Raw genomic sequence first — 21,291 nt, forward strand, 5'->3', positions numbered from 1 at the left:
TGAGTCGTGTGTGTTATTTTCATATTTTGTAGTATTATTTTCACATGATTTGCATGGCTTGTGTTAGTATAAATTGTGCATCTAACTTTTATTTTGTTACCAGAGGACTAAGCAAGCCTTTTGGAGCGCTGGCAGGTGGCGTATGGTATCTTACCACTGCGAGATGACATTGGTTTTTTGAGTGCTGCACCAAAACAATGCTGTATTCAGGAGACTCCAGCAGCATTCACAGATCGGCACTGGGCACGAGTTTAACAGATGCAGAATATTTCTTTACAACAGAACAATGAAGCATCTGAACATCAGCAGCTCGTGGCCAGCTGACTGGAAAAGGAGTCTCCAAGCATCTACAAAGAAAATTTGTGAAATATTGTGATTGTACCTTGGCACCCAGGATGGTGGAATGAAGTGTGGGGGGGTGCAGTTAGACTTCGTTGCAAAGTCCTGTTACTTGTGCAGCATATACAGAAAGTTGGGAAGGTGTTAAAGTGTATTATATGTATATCATATATTTCAATATATGAATATCACTTATTGAAAGTTTTCATCAGTCCTGTAGATGATGTGACTTCAGGTTATGGTTCTTTGTACAATGATGCTGCTTCATCAGGGTCAGCAGCAGCAAAATGAGTGGGTTTTGTTCCCTGAAGTTATTGGAGAAGCCTTTCCAGTATCAACCATGGTCTTTGATTTTCTGCCATTTCTTATTGTGTTGCAGGATTTTATAGTTCCTTTGGCATCCCTTGGAAAAAAAATTGTTATTCAGAAGCATAAGCTAGTCCTTGTGCGGACAATGTTCGGGCAAACCTACCATTGCAGAACTCATGCATCACTGAACCAGAGGGCTTATTGGTCTGTATCTTCCACATGATGCAAATCTTTCTGGGCACCAGTCATTAGTCTGTGTTTTACCTTTTTGTGCTGCAATTTTGTCCAGTGATACATTTGAAGGTAGTGTATTATTTAACACAGTGGTGCCTAATCCAATGAACAAAGCTGAATTCCCAAAGCTGAAGGCTTAGATAATCGTGGTGTGGCAGGTTACAGCTAAAATGGCCAAGGGTTTGGAAAGAGGAGGAAGTGAATGTGTCATTTTTAAGATCTATCAATGCTGTAACAGAGTGGAAGGAACATATAAAGGATCATGAAGTCATTTGCTGGTCAGTGCAAGAAGCCAAACTTTCTGAGCACATTCATAAAACAAGTTCTGCAATATCCAGTAGGACCCACTAGTCTTCTCTTGGAACGCTCTTCCAAGTTTTTGACAGATTATTAGAGATTATGGGTTGATGGCAGTCTTTTGTTTGTTGCTATTCCAGGCCTGTTACTTGTCTTTCCTGGTTAGATACAGGATCATAGGATAATTGGGCCTCGGGAGGTCATTCAGGGCAACCTCAGGCTCAAAGCAGAGTAATATGATTATTGCATTAGGATTTTGCAGTGTTGCAGCCAGACTTTTCATATGGAAAGTCAGTGTGTTCTGGTACTACATGCAGAGAAATCGGGAACAATTTTCTTTCCTCTACCTGTATTCAGTAGTATCTTTCTCAGGTGTGGACTGGAAAGAAAAACCACAAAGTGTTATGTTGTCCCTGGAAGCTTTTCAAAGAATTCCCTTTTCTCCTGTTACCTACTTCAGGTCTGCTTGTGCCTTCTGCTGTGCTTCTAGATGCGTACCAGGAGCACGCGGTACTTCCCTGCTGTTGGAGAGACAGCTCATTCTGTCCATTGACGCAAATAGAAATGAAAGTTCAGTGACTCCTATGTTTAGTGGTTTGGCATCTTCTCAGTGCAAGGTTAGTATTTTAACTTCGTATATAAGGAGAGGGATTTTAATATTATTCCAGTTTCTAGCTAGCCAGCCACATTTCATAGTTTGTCTTCATTCAGCATTCGGTAGAACCCACTTAGCGTCCACCATCCATTTTCCTTTCCCCTGACCTTGCCTTCTGGGTTTGCAGAGCTGCGGAGATGATGCAGGGGTCAGCTGTGCTGGCGCTGAACCAGCCCTGCCAACTTACAGTTTGCTTAAATGTTGGTTTGCTGGGGATAATGTGGTCAGTCATAGTTTACTATTTTCTTTGAAAAAGTTACGTCGTTACAAAGGGCTCTTTAATGTTATTTCCGAAGCCGACTGTGAAAATTGCAGATGAATGAAGTATTCCTCACCCTGCCCTTTCTGCTCCCTCCCCTACAGGAAAGGAGTGGTGCAGGATGCACAGTGAATGGCATTTCCTATTTTGTGAAACTGGCAACATGTACAAAACTGATTCCACGCGGGACAACTGCAAGCAAAAATTTCACCTGCCCATTAAATAAGCTTATATTCAATTTCTTCTGGCTCATGGGGTAGATTTATACAGAGCAGACATGCATATTCAGCACTGTGACAGACTTGGTTTGTTTTCCAAGAACAGGGAGGTAATACTGACCAGACAGTTTTTTGGTCTGTTTTCTCAACTGCAATAAAATATTCTAGCTATACTTCTGCCAGCACAAATCTTGTTTATCTGAGTCCTCTTCTGATGAGGATGATCTGCTAGAATACAATTTATGAACAGTTTACTGAAACACTTGAGAGTAATTCTTTCCTGCTTGACAGCTGGGTTTATTTTGAGACTTACCTGAGACAAAGTCTTTAAGTAGCATTGAATGCTCAGTAGAGAGACCTGGTATCACATGTAAAAGGGAATTGTCTGACACTCACAGGGTGAAGTGTGCTCAAGCAAAGTCATTTTACTTCCTCGAGCATGAGAAGAATAGTTGTGCCTTTGTGTCAGTGCAACTGGCTATGCATTCTTGCATTTAAATCCAGGTAAACACAATTTCACTGCCAGAAGCCTATTTAAATTCCCTTCCTTAATGAAAACATCCTAAAGGCCCATCCTTGACTATGCATGTACATCCCTTCATGAACACAAGTTTTAATTAATGACTTTGTGTGTATTTGCACAGAGAATGGAGTCAAAGCCTGCAGAAATGGAATTTTAATGTATGTGTGTGGTGGTAAATGATAGCTAAGAGCTGTGACCCTGCCCTTTGCAGGGGGTAAACCCAAATCACGGGGAGTTTGTAACAGGAGAAGGAATTGTCCCTCTTCTCCGTGCCAGCACCTCTGCAGCTTCTACGTTGGTCTTCTTCCCACGCGCAAAGGAGCAAGGAAGAAAGAGTACTCGCACCAAATATTTTGATTTGATTTATGCTTTGGAGTTAATAAGTCGGAAATAATCATTTGAAACCCTCAGCCTTTGTTCTTTAAACCATCACTGTTACTACATTGGCTATTGACTCTAGCACAGGCTGAGGCACCTGTATCCCTCCTGTATCTCTGGATTATTTGCTTTTGCTTTTTCTGTTAATGTTTCCTTTATCCTGGGCCACTGCAGCATAGATAAACCAAAGACCAGTCGTTAGATGCTGGCCAAGTTGTGACCTCTTGTTGTGAAGACGTTCTGCTTCTGCAGCATCGGTGTCATCCAGCAGCTGGACGAGGCAAGACCAGGGAGGTGTAGTGAGCACCTGCTAAAGTGGGAGAAGCTTTCATGTGTCTGCAGGGATGCAGAGCAGGTTGTTATGTCGGTCCGTGCTCAGGAGGGAAGGGAGTTCCACGTGAGAGAAGGTCTTTTCCCGGAAGAAAATGATCCATAAAACTGGTATCTACACTCAGCTGCCTTAAAGCGGTGCAAAACAAGATGGTTGGAGACTTGACGTGATTTTTCCAGCAGTTGCTCTGCTTGAGTATTAGACAGATGGAGGGAAAGACTGGCAAAATGTGTTTCTGAGGAGCAGTTTCACACCCCAGTGAAGCCCAGCCTGTGATCTCACTGCAAACTGATCCCCCTGCTCCTGGCACAGGTTATCTCAGAATGTATGCTGAATTCTAGAAATAGCAATGAGCCCGTAGAATGATGCTGGCTGTCTGCGATCCCATCAAGTTTCTGTTTATCTGGCGGTACAGAGGAGTGACCAAGTAAATGATTAATTACGGAATGCCTTTATAATTTGAATTGCAGCGTTTGGAGTGGTGATTGCCTGGTAGGGTGCCTTTGTTTAATGGTCTGCGTTCTGCAGATGTTGTTTTGGAGTATTGGTTCCAAGTCTTGCCAACTAACTCTTTTCTTTATTTGTACTGAGTGCATTTGAAGTTGCATCATTTCCTCGGTAAGAACAGTTTTATTTTTGACTGGAGTGTTTGTCAGGTGGGAGAAATCCTAAATGTGAGTGCTCTCTGGTGGCGAAGATTCCTGCTTCAGCCTTCTGATTTCTGCAGTCTATTGTCCAATGGCAGTTAGGTGTGAACATGTGATATGTAACTGTTTCTGAAAAGATGCATATTTGCATAGCAAAAGTATTTAAAATTTTATTTGGTACTTCGTGTTTTCCATTAAAATTTAAAGAATCAGTAAGTGATGTCAGGTTGTTTCGCTTATGTCTGGACTTAAGCATTTTTGTTTTCAACTCCTTTCCCTGAAAATAAAAGCCACAAAACAAAGCAAGAGTCCTATTCTTTCCTTGGCCCTCTTCTTTCCTAAACAATCACTTCTGTCCCTTTAGAAGATTTATATTCTGTGACCTACTGGTTTATATTTTCTCACCATCAATCGATGTTTTAACGAGGTAATAAAAACTAGTGTAAAAACTTCTCGTGAAAGAGCTGACATACTTCACCAAAATAACACGCAGGCTCTGCCTTTCCTTTTGGCTGCTGAGCTAGTTTTCAGATGCCAGAGTAATAAGTGGAAAATTCAGAAGACGGTGATAGAGAAATTACTGGAAGGAATACAATTGTTATTTCCCCATAACAATCTCCTCGACCTTGCAGCACATTCATGATTTTTGTGGTGCATACAAAATTACAAAATGGGGTTTGATGGAGGGAATAAGGAGAGGCGTTCCTTTTAAACACACCATGGCTGGCTTTTAATAACAAAACCCTGCTCCTGGGCGTTTTATGCAGGCACCAAAGTGGTCAGGGCACTCTGTGTGGCGATGAGCTTTCCTCGGTGGATGCCTGCCGGGATCGCTGAGCATTTCCCAGACCTCATTCCTACTCCAGTTGCGTGACCTTGCCTTGCAGCAGAATAGCGACTTTAACACAACTTACACCTCCCCATTTGCCTTGCAGTCGTTAGTTGTTTTCTTAGGTTTTCATGAGTTCTTCTCGGGCGAGGAAAACCAAGAATCTCACACCAAAGCAATGCAGCTAGGAAAACAGCCACTGCTGTTTTTGGCCCGCCGCAGCGCCGGACTACGCCGTCTGATGAAAAGAGGCTTTATCAGCAGTGAGGGGTGAGGAGCAGCCGTTCGTTTTAGGAACATCTAAGCACAGCTCTGGAATTTTAACTCCGTGCTGAGAAATGAAGATGGATAGGGAAGTAAATGGGAATGTGAGATGTTGACAAAGTCTGTATCCTCAAAGCCACGCTTACTGTGAGATGCCCATTTGCCAGCCTGGAGAGGGAACCTTCCCCTCCTCCTCCTCCACCTCCTCTGTCTGCTCCTTGCCTTGGAGGCTGAAGATACAACTCACCAGGGTCTAAAAAAACCTCTTAAACCTTGCCTTAAAGCTGGGGTGGTGGCCACAGACAGGCAGCACACCAGCTGCCCCACGTGCCAGGCCTTCTCCAGGCGCCTGCTCCCAGCCTCCCGCTGCACACCCTTGGCAAGCACAAATCTGGGGGCTCTGCTTCTGAAGCAGCCAGGAACAGGGAACTGCCGAGGGAAGAAACTTAAACTGTGCTCTGCTACTGCAAGTGTACATAATTCATTGCTTTAGGAAGAGGTCAGAGTATTGGGTACTGGGTGATGACTTGGCACGATGCTTCTGTAGGAATGTGCTTTATTTTTTTTTCTCAGCAGCTAGAAGGAGCAGCCTTATGCTTTCTGTGCTTGCCATGAATCCTCTGGCCATGCTTCTCTGGTACGGCTTAAAACCTCCTCCCGAAGCCATGGTGTCTGTCTTTTTATCACTGACTGGTGCCTTCCGGGGTGGTTACGTGCCCACTGTGCAGCGACTTTTGGGACGTGGTATGCGTGTTCTCTGGGCAGCTCGCCTGCTGCGGACAGCCTGCCTCCGAAGAGATGGGGTAGACTGCAGTTTTTGGTGACCTTGTGGTGGTTTCCGCTACATATGTATGTCCCCGTGTGATTTGATCTCCTCAACAAGCAGCGGTGTGGTTTTTCTTTTTAAAGCTTTCCTATGTGTATGCAGAGCCCCTCGTGCCCTCCTGCTGTTGGGAGGGCAGAAGCTGAGCAGCCTGGTGTGAGATCTCGCTGCACCCACATGTGTCTTCTGAGCCTTTGGTGTCTTCCCAACAGCATGATTCCCAGCGGCTTCGTACTTCAGAGAATTAAAATTAGGGGTGGCAAGCGACAAGGACTGAGGCTTCCTGTGTACCTGTGGCTTCCCTTCTTGTTTATTCCCTTGAGGGGATAAGCTGGACTTTTAAAAATAGGCTGAGATTCAGTATTTCATTCCACGCTTGCATACCAGTTGCTTGGCATCATAGCCTCTGTCAAATCGCTTGTGTGTTATCCATTGGTTTTGTTGCAATAGTTAGGAAAGAGCTGCTGCATCGCAGTTAGTATCACTAATTGTTACGGGCATTATCTTTTCTAAAACGCTTTTGGTAGCTTTCAAGTAGCATATATATCAAAAATATAAGATACCTTTGCATTTCAAGCCAATTAAAGTTTTGGGAAATGCACATTAGGACTACCTCCAGTCAAAACTGAATGCAGGAACAAAAGGACCTTTTGCAGTTCCTGTGTCTTTGCAGTGATTTATTTCTGGAGTTAGAGGCAGAATTGCTTTGAGAAAGGGGAATGCTGGTTGCTGGATTGCATTTCTTGAGTTTTATTACACCTGCTAAAAACTAACACTTCCAAGATGCTGCAGAAAATTCTCAGATGAACAGTAGAAAATGTCATGCCTGTCACCACGTGGGGGTGGTAATAAATTCAATATTGCTAGAATTTATGCTGTAGTCCATGAAGCGTTAGGAAGGCTCTTCTTGTAGCCTGTAGAGGTGTTATGGTGCCATCTAATGCTGTAGGATTTAAATGCAGGATGCACACAGGTACTTATAGAGATGCCGTGGTTTGATTGATCTATAAATCTGCTGTCGTCTTTTCTCCTACAGCAAATATTGTGTGAATTCTTCAGCTGTTAATCTGAAATTCCTTGTGTGCTCATCTGCTAGAAAACACTTTGATAAAATCGTGATTTCTTTGGAAACAGCTTTTAACTTAAACAGACCTCTTTTTTTTTTTCTTCCAAAATGATTCAAATTTTATTTTTTTCCTATCCTGTTTCCAGAAAGAAAACTAATGAGCTAGTAGACTTTAGGAAAGCTGTAATTTAGGATTGTTTTCACAGGTTCCTTCAAAGCTTTCACTTTTGATCTAACAGTAGTGATAAAAGCCCATTGTAGTGAAAAGGATGAGTGGAAGCTAATTGCTGAAGTTGAAAGGCTGTAATTTGTTTCTTGGCTTGTATCTTTGTTTACTCTCTTGCAAATGTTATTAGAGCTCTGAGTGAGGGGTTTCAAAACCTCTGCTAATCTGGACAAGTCTGAATGTAAATAAAGAATTTGCCTTTAAATCCACTTTGTGAAACATATAAACGCATCGCTCATCACAAACTCATCTTCACTTATCATCAGGTGTAGAAGCAGTAAATTATATTAATGTAAATCTCACTAAAGAATTCATTAAAACCATTTGTTTCTGGTAGCGTACTAATGGAAACAGAAATACCTAGTGATGCTGAAAGCAGGCTTGATTGCATTGGCAAACCAGAGGTTTGCTGTCCTCAAAAATAAAGTCAGCGTTTGTACTGCAGTAATCTGATCCGTCATGCATCCATAACTGAAATAGCAGGAGTAATTTCCTTTGTACATGGTAAGATTTGAAGCTAATCCTCATTCGTAGTCTTTTTTACTTAGAGACCTGATGTGATGTGCTCATACACTCTCTGGGCCCCACTGATCACAGATAATGACCTTATTCAAGTTTTTTGGTTTTTTTTTTATAAGAGTTTCAATACAATGATGAATTAAAGAGTTCATAACGATGAAATGGGCTACTTGGAAAACCTTCTGAAGTTCTACATTTAACTAATCCTTTCTCCCTTTTGTCTCATCCTGGGTAGGTTTGAAAAAGGACGTATTTATACGTTTATTGGGGAAGTGGTCGTTTCCATGAATCCTTACAAAAACTTGAACATCTACGGGCGTGACATGATCGAGCAGTACAAAGGAAGGGAATTGTATGAGAGGCCTCCTCACCTCTTTGCAATTGCTGATGCGGCTTACAAAGCGATGAAGAGGCGATCAAAAGACACCTGTATTGTAATATCAGGTAAGCTGAAAGAGCTTGTCTTTCTGATGAACACTTGATCTTTGTGAAATTTTAGGCAGAAGAAGGATTTGTCTAATGTGATAGCGTTTTAGAAAACTTCATTAATCTTAAAACTGCTTATTTGCATTTGAATCTGTGTGTGGAGACCTCAGCAATTATTTCTTATCTGATTCAAGAGCTGGTGTCAGTCATTAGCTTAATCTGTGCGTGTAAAATGTAACTTGAAGGTGAGGCCTCTGCTTGCTGTGCCTGTGTGAATGATGATCAGTGAGAATGGGGTTCCTGTGTCTCCAGCAGCTTGGAGAAATGCTGATTTTTGTCCCTTAGCTGACTGATCAATGTTTTGTTCTCTGTTTTGATGGCTGAGCTGTTTGCTTGTCCCGGTGCTAACAGTGGGAGCAGTGGTTGTGCCATGAACGGTCGCTATCTGGATCCTGGCACTTCATCTCCTTGATGTCCCCGTGCTTTCGCAGCTCTGAAGGGCCCGAGACCCGAGATGGGGTGCTGAACAGTAGCCTCTTGTACTGCAGTTCACAGCTCTGCTGCAATCAGAGCCTCTGCATGCCAGTCTTTCTCCTCTAACAATATTCCTTTTGATCCTCTGTGTGCTAGGCCTTTTACCGACCTGTGAAATCCTACATCATAACCGCTTCTAAGTCAGCATAGCAGTAACAGTCAGGCAGGGTTATGGCTACATTCAGAAAATGCAAGCTTATTTGTGCATACTTTGAGCTTTAAAAAGACACTAGCGTGGTAGAATTAGGATGCTGGTCAGTGATTTGCTTTGCTGTCTTGCTCTGTTATGACTTTTTCTGTATTTATGCCCTTAGGTGAAAGTGGGGCTGGGAAGACTGAGGCCAGTAAATATATTATGCAGTACATAGCAGCCATTACCAACCCTGGTCAGAGAGCTGAGGTGGAAAGGTAAGGGCTTTGTAGAAAAGTGAAGTTGCTTTGTCTCTAGTAGACTGTATAATGCCATTTTATTTGATGGTCTCTTGCCAAATCAGCATGCAATTACTACATCATTTACCTGTTTTCTTCAGATAAAACTTTTATTGTGGGAATTTTGCAATATTGATTGCTGACTACTAAATTGATTACTAAAATCGCATAGAAAAGTTAGGGAGAACTCAAGCCTTCAAACTTTCAAAATAAAAACAGCATCTAGAAATCACGTTTTCTGTGTCAATTTGCCTGAAATATGTGTGCGTTAGTGTATTATGTCGAGCACAAGCAGCATGTTCCATGACCTTTCAAGTTTGCATGTTCCCGAGTCGCAACACGTGCCTGTCAGTCTTAGGGTAAAAATTTTTGCAGCAAAGAATATGGCTTTCTGCTGAAACAGATTTAATACCTACCTTGGAAAAAAAAAAAGCTAATTATTTGCAAAAGAAGTCAAAAAGTTGTTTTCAAAACTTATGCATGTAAAGGAACTGCATTTTGATTGATGCTGTTTTCAGTGGAGCCTTTGGTTCCCATTCGCTCAGATCTAAGGAACATTACCAAACGCTTCCAGCTGATGTCCCTCAGGATTGCTAATGTTTTACACATCTAGATATGCCATCAAAGAGTATCTCTGTTGTTACTAAAATCTTCTCTAAAAATGCCTGTGAAAAAAATTCTGTGGCTGAATACATGAGTCTGGACTCATCCTGTTCCCTTTTCCATTTATCCAGAGTGAAGAACATATTGCTGAAATCTAATTGTGTATTAGAGGCCTTTGGCAATGCCAAAACAAACCGTAATGACAATTCCAGCAGGTTTGGAAAATACATGGATATCAACTTTGATTTTAAAGGCGATCCAATAGGTGGGCATATCAATAATTACTTGCTTGAAAAGGTAAGCCAAATTCAGTTTTAGTCAAAGGCTTCTGTGTAGTTACTTCAGTAAAATGTGTTTTGCCGATACAGTGTTTTCCTTTCAAACGTGGTACGTCCATATGTGATGTATGAGGGCACAGAATATCGTTAAATCTAAAGTTTAATTTCTCTCCAAGAACTAATAAGAGTGAAACGCTGCTGAAGCACAAACCCTGCCCTGTTGCAGAAGTACTTTAACAGCACTGCTTTCAGAGTTCACCATCAAGAGACTAGTGTTACTTAGAAGCTTGTGTGCATATAGGTCTATATGTTTTGCATCCCAAATAAAAGCTGAGATGAATTTAACATCTGTAAAACTCCCTCCTTATAAGTTCCCACACTGAGATCTTATTCTTATTGTAAGTTCCCACATTGAGCCTTGCGTGATAATTTAGCAACTATGCTTTTATATGTTACAAATGATCCTAAGCATGATCTTTTTCACGTCATTAAGTGGTGGCTGAGAACACTGGAATATGTAAAACCCTGTAAAGAAATGGGGCTGGGTCTATTAACAGTTCTCATGATGTGTGAGACGCACGTCTGGCTTTAATTTGTATGTTTGACCACATCTGCTAACTTGCTTTTTTGTTTGTTTTCTTTTTTACTTCTGCCATTATTTCCCTGAAGTCTATTTCCAGAACAAATATTTTATTTTATTTGAAAAAAAAAAAAAAAAGACATGATACTTTCATGCAAAAATGAGATGGGGCTGCAGCTGCAGTGACCTAAGTCTTGATCATTTATTTAATATTCTTGACTTCTATCAAGTTAAATTTGTTTCCAATTTGAAAGTGGTTGAGGTTTGGGTACAAACACAATTATTCAATAGACAGCGACTTTGCAGAATGAACTCACACCTCACGCTCCATTGTTTGAACTTGTAGTGTGAAATAAGGGTATGTTTCTTGTTGACTGAATTTCTGCTGCAATTAACAGTTTTTCTTTTGCTATTTTACGTGAATTTGGAGTGAACACTTTGAAGATGGAGCTATTGATTGCTTCCTAAAACAATGTCTGTGTGTTAGGGTAGGGAGTTAGATTCGGCACAGGCTGGGTGCTGTTGGTCAGCCCGTCTTCGGGTTGTAGAAGCGGTTATTGTAAGGCCCTAGCTATGGCTGTGGGACATTTGTTTGTAGTCAATTGGTCCTGTTTTTACTTCCAGCAATTAAATAACTCTTGAACTAAAATGATGTTTTATTTGACTCTTCCATGAAAGCAATTCTGCAGTTGCCACATGGGCTTTCTGATTGGAAGTAGCATGTTACAGCTGTTTCACAGGCTGGTCTTTTTGATTATAGACTTCAGACACCGTGATCATGCCTAATTAGTAATGTTCATTATAAACTTAATGTAAAATGAGGTTAGTTTGGAGGTGTTCTAGCAGTGGTGAACCGATTCTTTGGTTTCTAAGGGGAGGTGTTTGGGAAGCAAGCCATCCTTATCCAGAAATACCTATCCTGTATTTTTTTCCCCTGCAGTCTCGTGTGATTGTACAACAGCCAGGAGAACGAAGCTTTCATTCTTTTTACCAGGTTGGTATTCCTTTGTCGAAGCAAGTTACTTTTTTCATGTTTCCCAGACAGATAGGCAAAAGACAAAGTTTTCACCCTCTCATGCGTTTTGCAAAGGATTCCCTTGCTGTTACATCTTGGGTGATCGTAGTTTCTTTAGTTTTTTGAAGAGGCCTGTTTTGGGGAAAGAGCTTGTTTTCTCTACCCTCCAGTCCCATATTAACACATTTGTAAACTTAAAAGGAGGCTAACTAAGCAAGTATGGTAGAATATTGGACTTTGACTCACTGTTTTATTTGTAATAAGTCTAATTCCTCTATTTTCTCTTGAGGCCTTGAGTTCATATGGAAGTAATTTTATGACACCGAGTTCACTTTCTTTTTTTCTTTGGGTTCTTTTTTTTAATGTCTTCCATATTTTATGGTGATTCCCTTGTGCGTCCTTTGGGGGAAATGGTCAGCCTATTAGTATAACCTTTATTCTCCCTTGCGTTGTGAGAAAACCGTAGGTTTATTTTTTATTTATTTTTATGTGCTCGGTAGTCCATGATAGCATGTTAGCACCTTTCTCACAAATGTTGTGTTTCCCATTGGAAGGTCTCAGCGTATAGCAGAGAACATAAATATGCTTGCCAGGGCACATCGGTGATGTGTCGCAGGTGTACACGTCCGGTCTATGAAGTTCAGACTTGTTTTCTAGGCAGCTGTACCATTCAAAGGTCAGTCACTTAGGCAGAGCCCTAGAACAGTGCAGACCATGTATTTTGAATATGTGCTTGTGGCTCCAGGTACCGTAGCTGATTCTAGCATAGCAGTAACTTCGTGTTTTTATGGTTTTGCTTGGCAAGCAGGTGAATGAGAATTTATTTAGTATAAAAATGATTGATTTACTATGAAAAAGGAAGGATTTTCTTTATTTTGATTCACTTTTTCTTACTCTTTGTACAGCTCCTCCAGGGGGGTTCTGACCAGATGTTACGTTCTCTACATCTTCAGAAGGATGCATCTGCATACAGCTACATCTCTCCTGGAGCACAGCTAAAGGTGAGGGTGTTGTCAGTGAGTTACAGGTAACTTGTTTTAAAATTTTATGTACTTCTTGAAATGTTTCAAGTACTACAGAGCAAGTAGAAGTGGAGACCAATATTTATGGGATAAATATTAAAAGATAACACCAGTGTGCTATTTTTAATGGAGCTTCTGGACCTAGGAGACAAGTGCACATGTAGTTGTGCATACTCCGCTTGTTTCTGATTATAAAAAATGTTGTAGGAAATATCACTTTTGTTAATAAATGCAGCCAGAGATACTTGACCTGTTAGCAATGACAGACTTTTAGTGCTTTGTAATGGTAACTGAAGAAGCTGCTCTGTTTAAAAAAAAAAAAAAAAGATTTCTTGTGTCTTTTTTGTACAGTAGGACCATTTAAGTTACTGAAGCGTTCATTCTTCATATCTGATGTACCCTCAGAGGGGCCTCTGAGCAGGAAAGAAGGGAACAGAACAATAAGGTTTTTAGGAAACAAGAACACTTTAATTCTGAACACTTTAAATACGTAGGGAGTGGTCCCTAGTGTCATCCCTAGGAAGCAGGGTCCAGACAAAAGGCTCCCTGATTTCCTAATTGCTTTCTTGAGATGCCCTTTGGCGTACAAACCTGCAGACCTACTCAGAGGCCTTTATCAGTTTCTCTAGAAATCTGCAGTGAAAAGTAACCAGATGATCAGGAAGGGAGGGGACACAGGCTCACCTTGAGAAAGATGTTGACCAGAACTTTGCTGTTAGTGCTGTGCAGCTTTTGCTCACAGCATTCCACTGGGAAAGTATTGAGCTATTAAAATGTTCTGTGATGGATTTCTCTATCTCACTGCTGGGTTCAGCATACAAGTGGACAATGACTGATTAGGATCAGGTAAAAATCTTGTGGCGGTTTCTTGCATCTGAAAAACAGTGAAGCACACATCTTGCCCATGGGCATGCAAAGTCTTTGCTTTCTCACTACCATTAAGCACATCATGTCCCAAACATCTTTTTCCCCTCAGTGTTCCATCAATGATGGTGCAGAGTTCAAAGCTGTAGCTGATGCCATGAAAGTGATAGGCTTCAAGCAAGAGGAGATTCAGACTGTCTACAAAATTGTGGCAGCCATTCTTCACTTGGTAAGTTCTCTGCCCGCAGGTTTGGGTAGGCTGCTCTTCAGAAGTCAAGCAGCGCACTTGTACTTCCTGCAGATCTAATTTTCTCACTGCAGATCTGTTGGCTGGAAAAGTGTATGCAGTTTACAGCTTCCAGTTTGAGTGAAATTCCTTGATGAAATAAGACACTGCAGTAATGATGAAAGATCACATTTATTCCTGCATATTCCAGATCCCAAAACAGCCATACCACAAAGCATGTGGATCTGTAAATATGAGTAGAAATTGTTGGGGTTTTGGCAGTGAGTGGGTAGGAAACTCTCACCTTGCTATCCTTCTACCCTCGTGCTCTCTCTCCATCACCACTGTGACTATGCTGGAGGGATGGTACTTCACTTTGGTAGCAGCTTGAGCACAGCAGGATACAACAGACCTCCTAATTCTCTGTATTCCGATACCGAGGAAATCCTTCCTTCACTCATATTTTCCTGCGACCCACAGAATTTTCTTCCCTGTGCAGTGTTCCTGTAGCTCAGTTCTTGCCCCTCCTTGAGAAGAGAAACACCGTAGGCAAGCAGAGAGAAGGTGGCAAAGAAAACTGCAGCTTTTTTTCAATTTTCTCCTCTTTGGCGCAGTCCTGCCCCAGTGCTGGGAAGTGGGGTGGAGGCAGAGCAGAGACAGGCCATGCTGGCAGGCTGTGAGAATACTCACAGGTAATACGGTGGTGTTGCTGCCGAATTCTGTCATCACAGGTATTGAGCAACAGTGCCATTGTGGTACGTTATCACTCCAATACTGCTAGCAGTGTTGACTTGTCAGCTTCCCCAGAACATTCTCCGAACCGTTGTGGGCAACAGCTTTGCAATAAGAACTGCAGCTTAGTGTTTTTGTAGTGAACTGTAGTGAAGATGAGCTGCTGCATTTGGAATTTGTGTATTTAATGCCGTTTGCTATTACTAGACTCTGAATCTTGAAACAGTGTTTGATTAGATTTCCAGAAGTCTTTGATGTTATTTTTGTTTTCCAAAAGCTCAGCTGAACACTGAGCAGGAATGCATTCCTTTGAGTCAGGCTTTGTTGCTTCCACTGATTTTGGATGTTTGTGGTTATGTGGATATGCAGGCCTCAAATAGCAGATGGGATGTGGATGGACTTGGGACGTACTAAAATTATATTAAAAAAAATATTGAGAAATTAATTTCTTGCTGATTATTGCAGGGGAACTTGAAGTTTTCTGTGGATGGTGATACGCCTCTAATAGAAAATAGCAAGGTTGTGTCAATCATTGCAGACTTGCTGTCAACAAAATCTGAGATGGTGGAGAAGGCTCTTTTGTTCCGAACTGTAGCTACAGGTCGGGATGTCATTGACAAACAGCATACTGAACAAGAAGCCACCTACGGCAGAGATGCCTTCGCAAAAGTGAGTTTAAATTTCCTTTCTCTGCATCTGATTTTATATGTGACAGTAACTCAGACACTTTGCTTTCGCTTTTGCCTTTTGGTAGAGTTGTGCTTGGTGCAGCACAGAGCGATGATGCCTGAGGAGGACCCTCACTAATGAATTGTCTTTGTAACTGCGTTTTCCAATGCTCACGTCCCAGTAGGTTTCCTGGGTGGATCAATGAGCATAGTGCTTGCTCAGACAGGGGAAGTCTCTACCTCATGCTGATTTTTTCTCTGACTCTGTGTGCTCCTGTGTTGTATAGCTGCACTCACCCAGAGTGCAGCAATAGGGGGACTGCAGAGCAGCACCATCTCTACCCTTCCCTGGCTGTGACACAGCTTGTGATCACAACCAGCCATGCTTTTCTGGTAGGCGAAAGAGGGGAGGGAGCTGCAAGATTAGCTTGCTGGCATCTGCAAAAGGAATACACTGTATAGGACTAAATATTTTGGAAAATATGGTTCTTGACTTCCTTAGCAGTTAAATTCAAAGGGTAGAGGGTAGAAGAGTAACGTCTAGAACTTAAATTGGAAACACCGTGCTATCCTTTTTATGGAAAGGTGGGATACTGATAGCAAAAGGAGTAACAATTGTCCTTCCTTTGTTAAGAAATAAAATGATAAGGAAAGAATGGATGAGGTTTTGAAGGTCCTTGATTATTGACTTTTTTTTCCACAAAGATGATATGTTTGCACAGCTTTGGAGTACATTTTGAACATGTAGACTTTGAAGATACTTATATCTACAAAACATTTTCCTTTTACAAGGTGTACGGGAACATTTTACTGCTAGTGTTCAGTTGTTAGGTTTCTATAACTGAACTCTGACTTATTTTTCAGTATTGTTAAATAGTTCACAGGTGTGGAAGTTATTAGCCAGCTGAAAAGCAGACTGGAATCAAATGGGGTAACCTCCATAATTAGTGACCTTTCCAAGATTTAGACTTCAGCTAAATGAGATTTGAAAGAAAGAAATAATTTTATAGAATATTTTCTTCTTATCAATGATTGTTCAATTTTAACAGAAATTTATCTGTGGTTTTTGTTAGTTTGGGCAGCATCTTGAATTAAACTTTGTAGCACCATATGAACAGAGAACAGAGACAGATGCAGGCAAAATCGCTCAGTGTTTGTTTCCTGGCAGGCTATATACGAGCGCCTCTTTTGTTGGATTGTGACGCACATCAATGATGTGATCGAAGTAAAGAACTATGACACTACAATACATGGCAAAAACACAGTCATTGGTGTCCTGGATATTTATGGCTTCGAAATATTTGACAACAACAGGTGAGACATACTGTTAAAGCACAGTGCCGTGCCTTCTCCCTTTCCCAAGTGAGAAAACTCACCACCTTTTTTTTTCCCTATGTTTTTGCAGTTTTGAGCAATTTTGCATTAATTACTGCAATGAAAAGCTACAGCAGCTCTTTATTCAGCTAGTTCTGAAGCAGGAGCAGGAAGAGTACCAGCGAGAGGGAATTCCCTGGAAGCATGTGAGTGATTTGGCAGGGGAGGGAGAGGTTGGTTTGAGGTCAGTGGAGCAGGATAGGTCACACATCTAAAGTTGGTCCACGAGTAAGCTCCTGTTCAAGTCAATAGGACATCTGTGTCCATGCCAGTTGTACTATCAGGCTTGCTGTCTGGAAATCAGACTGTGGAAAAAGCTAACCTATTATCTTGCAACCTATTTTTATGGTTTTGGAAAACAATTGATTCCAGATCTGTGTTCAAATTTCTCATAGCATCTCTGTGGCTGAGTTCCTAATCTGAACGCTTATGTATTTTGTGTAGTTGTAGATATTCAGGTAGAAAAATTCTGGGCATTCTGTTCAGATTCCTTTCATAATGCAAAGGATTGGATGCCCAGTTTTTACCACTTTGACTGTATGCAGTTAAACTTTAAAAAACATTTTAAAGTGCATTATGTAGCAGTTGATTTTTAGGAGAGGCCCCAAGATTAATGTGAGGCATGTGAAGATCACCACCTCTCTTTAGTGGCAGAAGAATAGCCTACTTAGTTTTGAGTTAGCAATCTGCATACTGAAAGCTGATGTTTTCACCTATGATTGGTGTCTGATCCTTCTGTCAGACAAATGGTGCAGTTCAATCGGTGACTAACACTGGTGCACTTCTCTTTTACTAGCCAAAGTCACAAATACACCTGTTCATTTGTGGTTTTTTTTTTCAGATTGATTACTTTAACAATCAGGTCATTGTCGACCTGGTAGAGCAGCAGCACAAAGGGATCATTGCCATTCTGGATGATGCCTGCATGAATGTTGGAAAAGTTACAGATGAGATGTTCCTTGAGGCTCTTAATAACAAGCTAGGGAAGCACGCACACTTCTCCAGCAGAAAGGTACTCTTCTGTATCCTCAGAACTGGTTTCTTATCCTATGTGATGCTTTTTCCATTATTTAGACCTAACAGAATAAGGAAAAAGATTTGAAGTGTCTGAGGTTCAAACTGTTGCCATAGAGTATGAAATTAAATGCCTAAGAGCAACTGCAGCTCTTAACTACAGAAATAGGCCATCTGGTCTGGGTTTGGGTAAGGCACCTCCTATGGCTTTATATCCGGTAGAGGGAGCTCAAGTATGTCCAATGTGAGATCAATTTTATTCGGAGCATAAAAGAAGCAAGAGCTTGTGCCTTGACATATCATGATGTCATCTGTAACCAATTGAGGCACGGTTTTGGCTCACGTGGCTTTCTTCCCAGGCTGCTGTAATACATAGTGACAGTGAAATTATTCACACTTCTGCTTTATTACGGCACTGTGGGTTGTTTTTTCATCGTCATTGGCTACAAAACACGTTCATCTCCAGTTGTACCTATGATCTTCCAGGCCACTTGACTTGCTTTGTTTTTGGTACAATGTACGAATTAAAAGGCTTTATTCCTCACTTGGCAGCATAACAAAAACATGGTCACCAGCCTGATTAATTTGAGAATCCTTCACACCAAATTTCATTTATGAAATACATTTTAATTTGTTGATGTCTGTCTGCTGAGAAACGTTGTTTGGAGTATGTCATTCAGAATGCTGGTTCCCCCCTTCTCCCTCCCACCCCTGCATACTGTTTTATGTAGGTCAGAAATATAAAATTAGCATCGTTGTATAAGATACGTGCTAAAGACTGCCTCCAGGGAGGCTGAATATAAACAATAGATCTGGCTGTGGCTTGTTTGAGCACAGGATAGGAAGAAAATAAAATAACCAGTTTTTCTTCCAGATGTGGTTTTCCTTAAGTGCACTTTAGCTGCGGCACACCTGTCATCTCGTCTGCCACATGCATTTTAGCTGAGGGAGAATCTTGCTTTCTGTGTTAGCCTAGATTTTATGTGCTTAAGCAGCAGATGTGTTAGCCATAACACGTTGTGAGTAGACTCACATGAGATCAAGCTTTTTCATGAAACCTAGTCCAGGTGTCTATATTTTAATGCAAATCGCTTGCTTTAGTAGTGCTAACGGTTGTGAACAATGAAGCCTGGGGGAATGGATTCTTAAATCCTCTGCAGTGGGGTAGTGTGGGAAGTGGTCCAGTTCTGGAGCTGTCTAGTTACTAGGTGTAAGCTGGTAGAGGCCTTCAGTTTCTGTTCCGTCATTGGTACTATATCTGCTAAGGTGGAGTGGTTCCATCACAGAGAGAGTAGGTACTGCATGGATACAGTGGGGAAAGAGGAATTAATTTCATAAAGCATGTGGCAGGTTATAAAATGAAAATATATATATAAAAAAAAAAGAATCTGCTTGAGTCCTTACCTTCACAAGTCCCTTCACAGTGTGGGAAACAAAAAAAAGTGCATGTATATATATATATATATCTCCAATCGCAGTATTCCTCAGTAGGGGGTGGCATTGTCAGAAAACTGCACAGAGTTGAAGGGAAATGAGGAATACTGTTTTAAATGTTTATGGAGGGTACGATGTATCTTCCTGGCTTGCTAATTTCTAGTTTAAATCAATATAGCCTTGAAAAAATTGACCCATAAAATTCTCAGCATCATAATTATCTTTCCCCCCTCTCATGTCTTTGCAGATGTCCTTTAGATTATCTCAGATATCTTGCTCAGTGAGCCCTTATCCCATCTAGAACTGCTGTAAGAAATCTGAGCCCTCTAAGCTAGCCTCTTCTAGTTGTATTAAAACAAAGGACTTGATTTCACTTCATAATCTGCTTTCGTAGACTGCGGTAGATCTGTCCAGATACTATAAAGTTGAGTGTAGATCAAAGCTTTTCCTAAAGAGTTAAAGTACATGTGCTGATATGTTAGGGGAACTGCTCCCATCTTTCAGCCTGAGTTAATGCTTCACTGCTCCCCTGTAGAGCATCTTGCACACTGGCTCCATGTGGATAAGCTCTAAGGGGCTGCTGTGCCCTAAATAGTAGTGTCCTAGTTTGTGCACTGCATGCCTGATCTGCTGCTGTCTGCTTGGTTGTCCTGGTGAAAGCCAAACAAACCAGGAAGAAGACTGGTAAATATTTCCACTGTGAATATTTGTGGCCAAATTTATGTTCTTAGAGCATGGGTTATTCTTCTCTGAATTGTCCAATGCTAGTCTAGATGTGTAAATATTAGCTATTCTGATTGTACTTCTCAACATCAAAGGTTCATTTTCTCATCCTCTTTAAATTCTGATGTTTTTTCAATTGATCTTGTAATTTCAAAGTGTTGAGTGCAGTGATGAACAGTATATGAATTCCTAAATTGTCCATTAGTGGAAAGTTCTGATGGGTGTCAATCTCAAGAAACTGATTGTGAAGGTAAGAATATGAGAAGATCCGTTCTAGTCCGCCTGATCCAGTATCTGCCAAGATGCTAGGGAACAGTGAAGGTCTAACTGAGAGAAGAATATGGGACAAACGTAGTGATAACTTGATACGGTCCCAATTTCCAGCCATCTGCTGTCCTTCTGAATCAGGGCTAGTGCCCTTGATAGTTTTTTGGGGTTTGGTTTTTGTTTCTTTTTTAATCGACAAGGTGTTCCACAGCGTAGATACTTGTTTGAAGAGCTCCTTCCTTCCCATCCATTTTCCCTTTTAGGTTACATTTGTTTCCTCCTAGTTCTAAAACAGCAAAACGTTGCTCACTGTTATCTTCCAGTACATCTTCTCCGTGTTTTCTGTCGTTCCTTTCCTGACCTGAAGAGGCTTAGTTCCTTTGGCCCTGCCTCCTGTAGCAGTCAGTGCTTTTGATGGAGTTCGCCCATTGTCAAGCCGCTTCCAGTTCTCCGGTGTTCTTTTTGAGATGGAGGGTATTTAAAGTACTTGTTAATAGTTTTAGGTTTGTGACTTACTGTGAGCTTTGGCTTTTCTCTGTGGATGTCTCTGAAATAAGTGAATTTCATTTGCTCTTTTGTGCCATTCCTCTGGAATCTCATGTCTTCCTGCAGTTCTTCACAGCCAGCCAGAGTCTTTACTTCCCTGAATAATTAAGAAGTATCAACAGTCTTGATCACCTGCCTGTTACCCTCAGATCCTGGCTCATTTAAGATGCTGTTGGCACTGCAGATGGTAGTACAGGCCTCTGCAGGACTCCCTGATAAACTGTAGGAGCCGACCGTTCGCTGTTATGCCATTTCCCATCTTTCCAACAGTTATTTGTGTGAGGCCCCTTTCTTCCTGTCCTGCACAGAAACTTGAATTCTTTGAGTTGTTAATAAGGAACCTTGAGAAAGGGCTCCTAGAAATCCAAGCAGGCTATCAGCTGTATCAGTACACTTGCTGTTCTTTTTAATAATTTCTGCCGATTTGCCCAGTAGACACAAAGTTTGTAGAGAGAAAGACTCAGTATGAGAACTAGCATTGCGTTAAGCCCCCTTCCGGTATCTCCCATGCTGGAAGAGTTTTAAGCGAGAAGCTTACGCAGATGAGTGTGTCCCATCTGGCAGCAAGAGTTACTTCATTTCATTGTGGTTTTGCTCATCTTATACCTCTTCTATTGACATGTTGGTTTGAGATGTATG

General features: G+C 41.3%; 1 protein-coding gene across 6 annotated transcripts in view; it reads left to right on the top strand.

Annotated features, from left to right (window-relative positions):
* MYO1D (myosin ID) overlaps positions 1-21,291 on the top strand; it is a 158,099-nt gene that overhangs the window by 27,627 nt on the left and 109,181 nt on the right. For all 6 annotated transcript variants that reach the window (XM_083808955.1, XM_083808956.1, XM_083808958.1 and 3 more), the window contains exons 2-11: positions 8,153-8,361; positions 9,192-9,285; positions 10,041-10,206; positions 11,708-11,761; positions 12,688-12,783; positions 13,781-13,897; positions 15,092-15,295; positions 16,463-16,608; positions 16,700-16,814; positions 17,510-17,680. In XM_083808955.1, coding sequence (XP_083665081.1) covers positions 8,153-8,361; positions 9,192-9,285; positions 10,041-10,206; positions 11,708-11,761; positions 12,688-12,783; positions 13,781-13,897; positions 15,092-15,295; positions 16,463-16,608; positions 16,700-16,814; positions 17,510-17,680 — 1,372 coding nt within the window. The remainder of the gene's footprint in view (positions 1-8,152; positions 8,362-9,191; positions 9,286-10,040; positions 10,207-11,707; positions 11,762-12,687; positions 12,784-13,780; positions 13,898-15,091; positions 15,296-16,462; positions 16,609-16,699; positions 16,815-17,509; positions 17,681-21,291) is intronic.

The sequence above is a fragment of the Anser anser genome (genome assembly GCF_964211835.1).
Source record: "Anser anser genome assembly, chromosome: 23".
In the NCBI taxonomy this organism is placed as follows: domain Eukaryota; kingdom Metazoa; phylum Chordata; class Aves; order Anseriformes; family Anatidae; genus Anser; species Anser anser.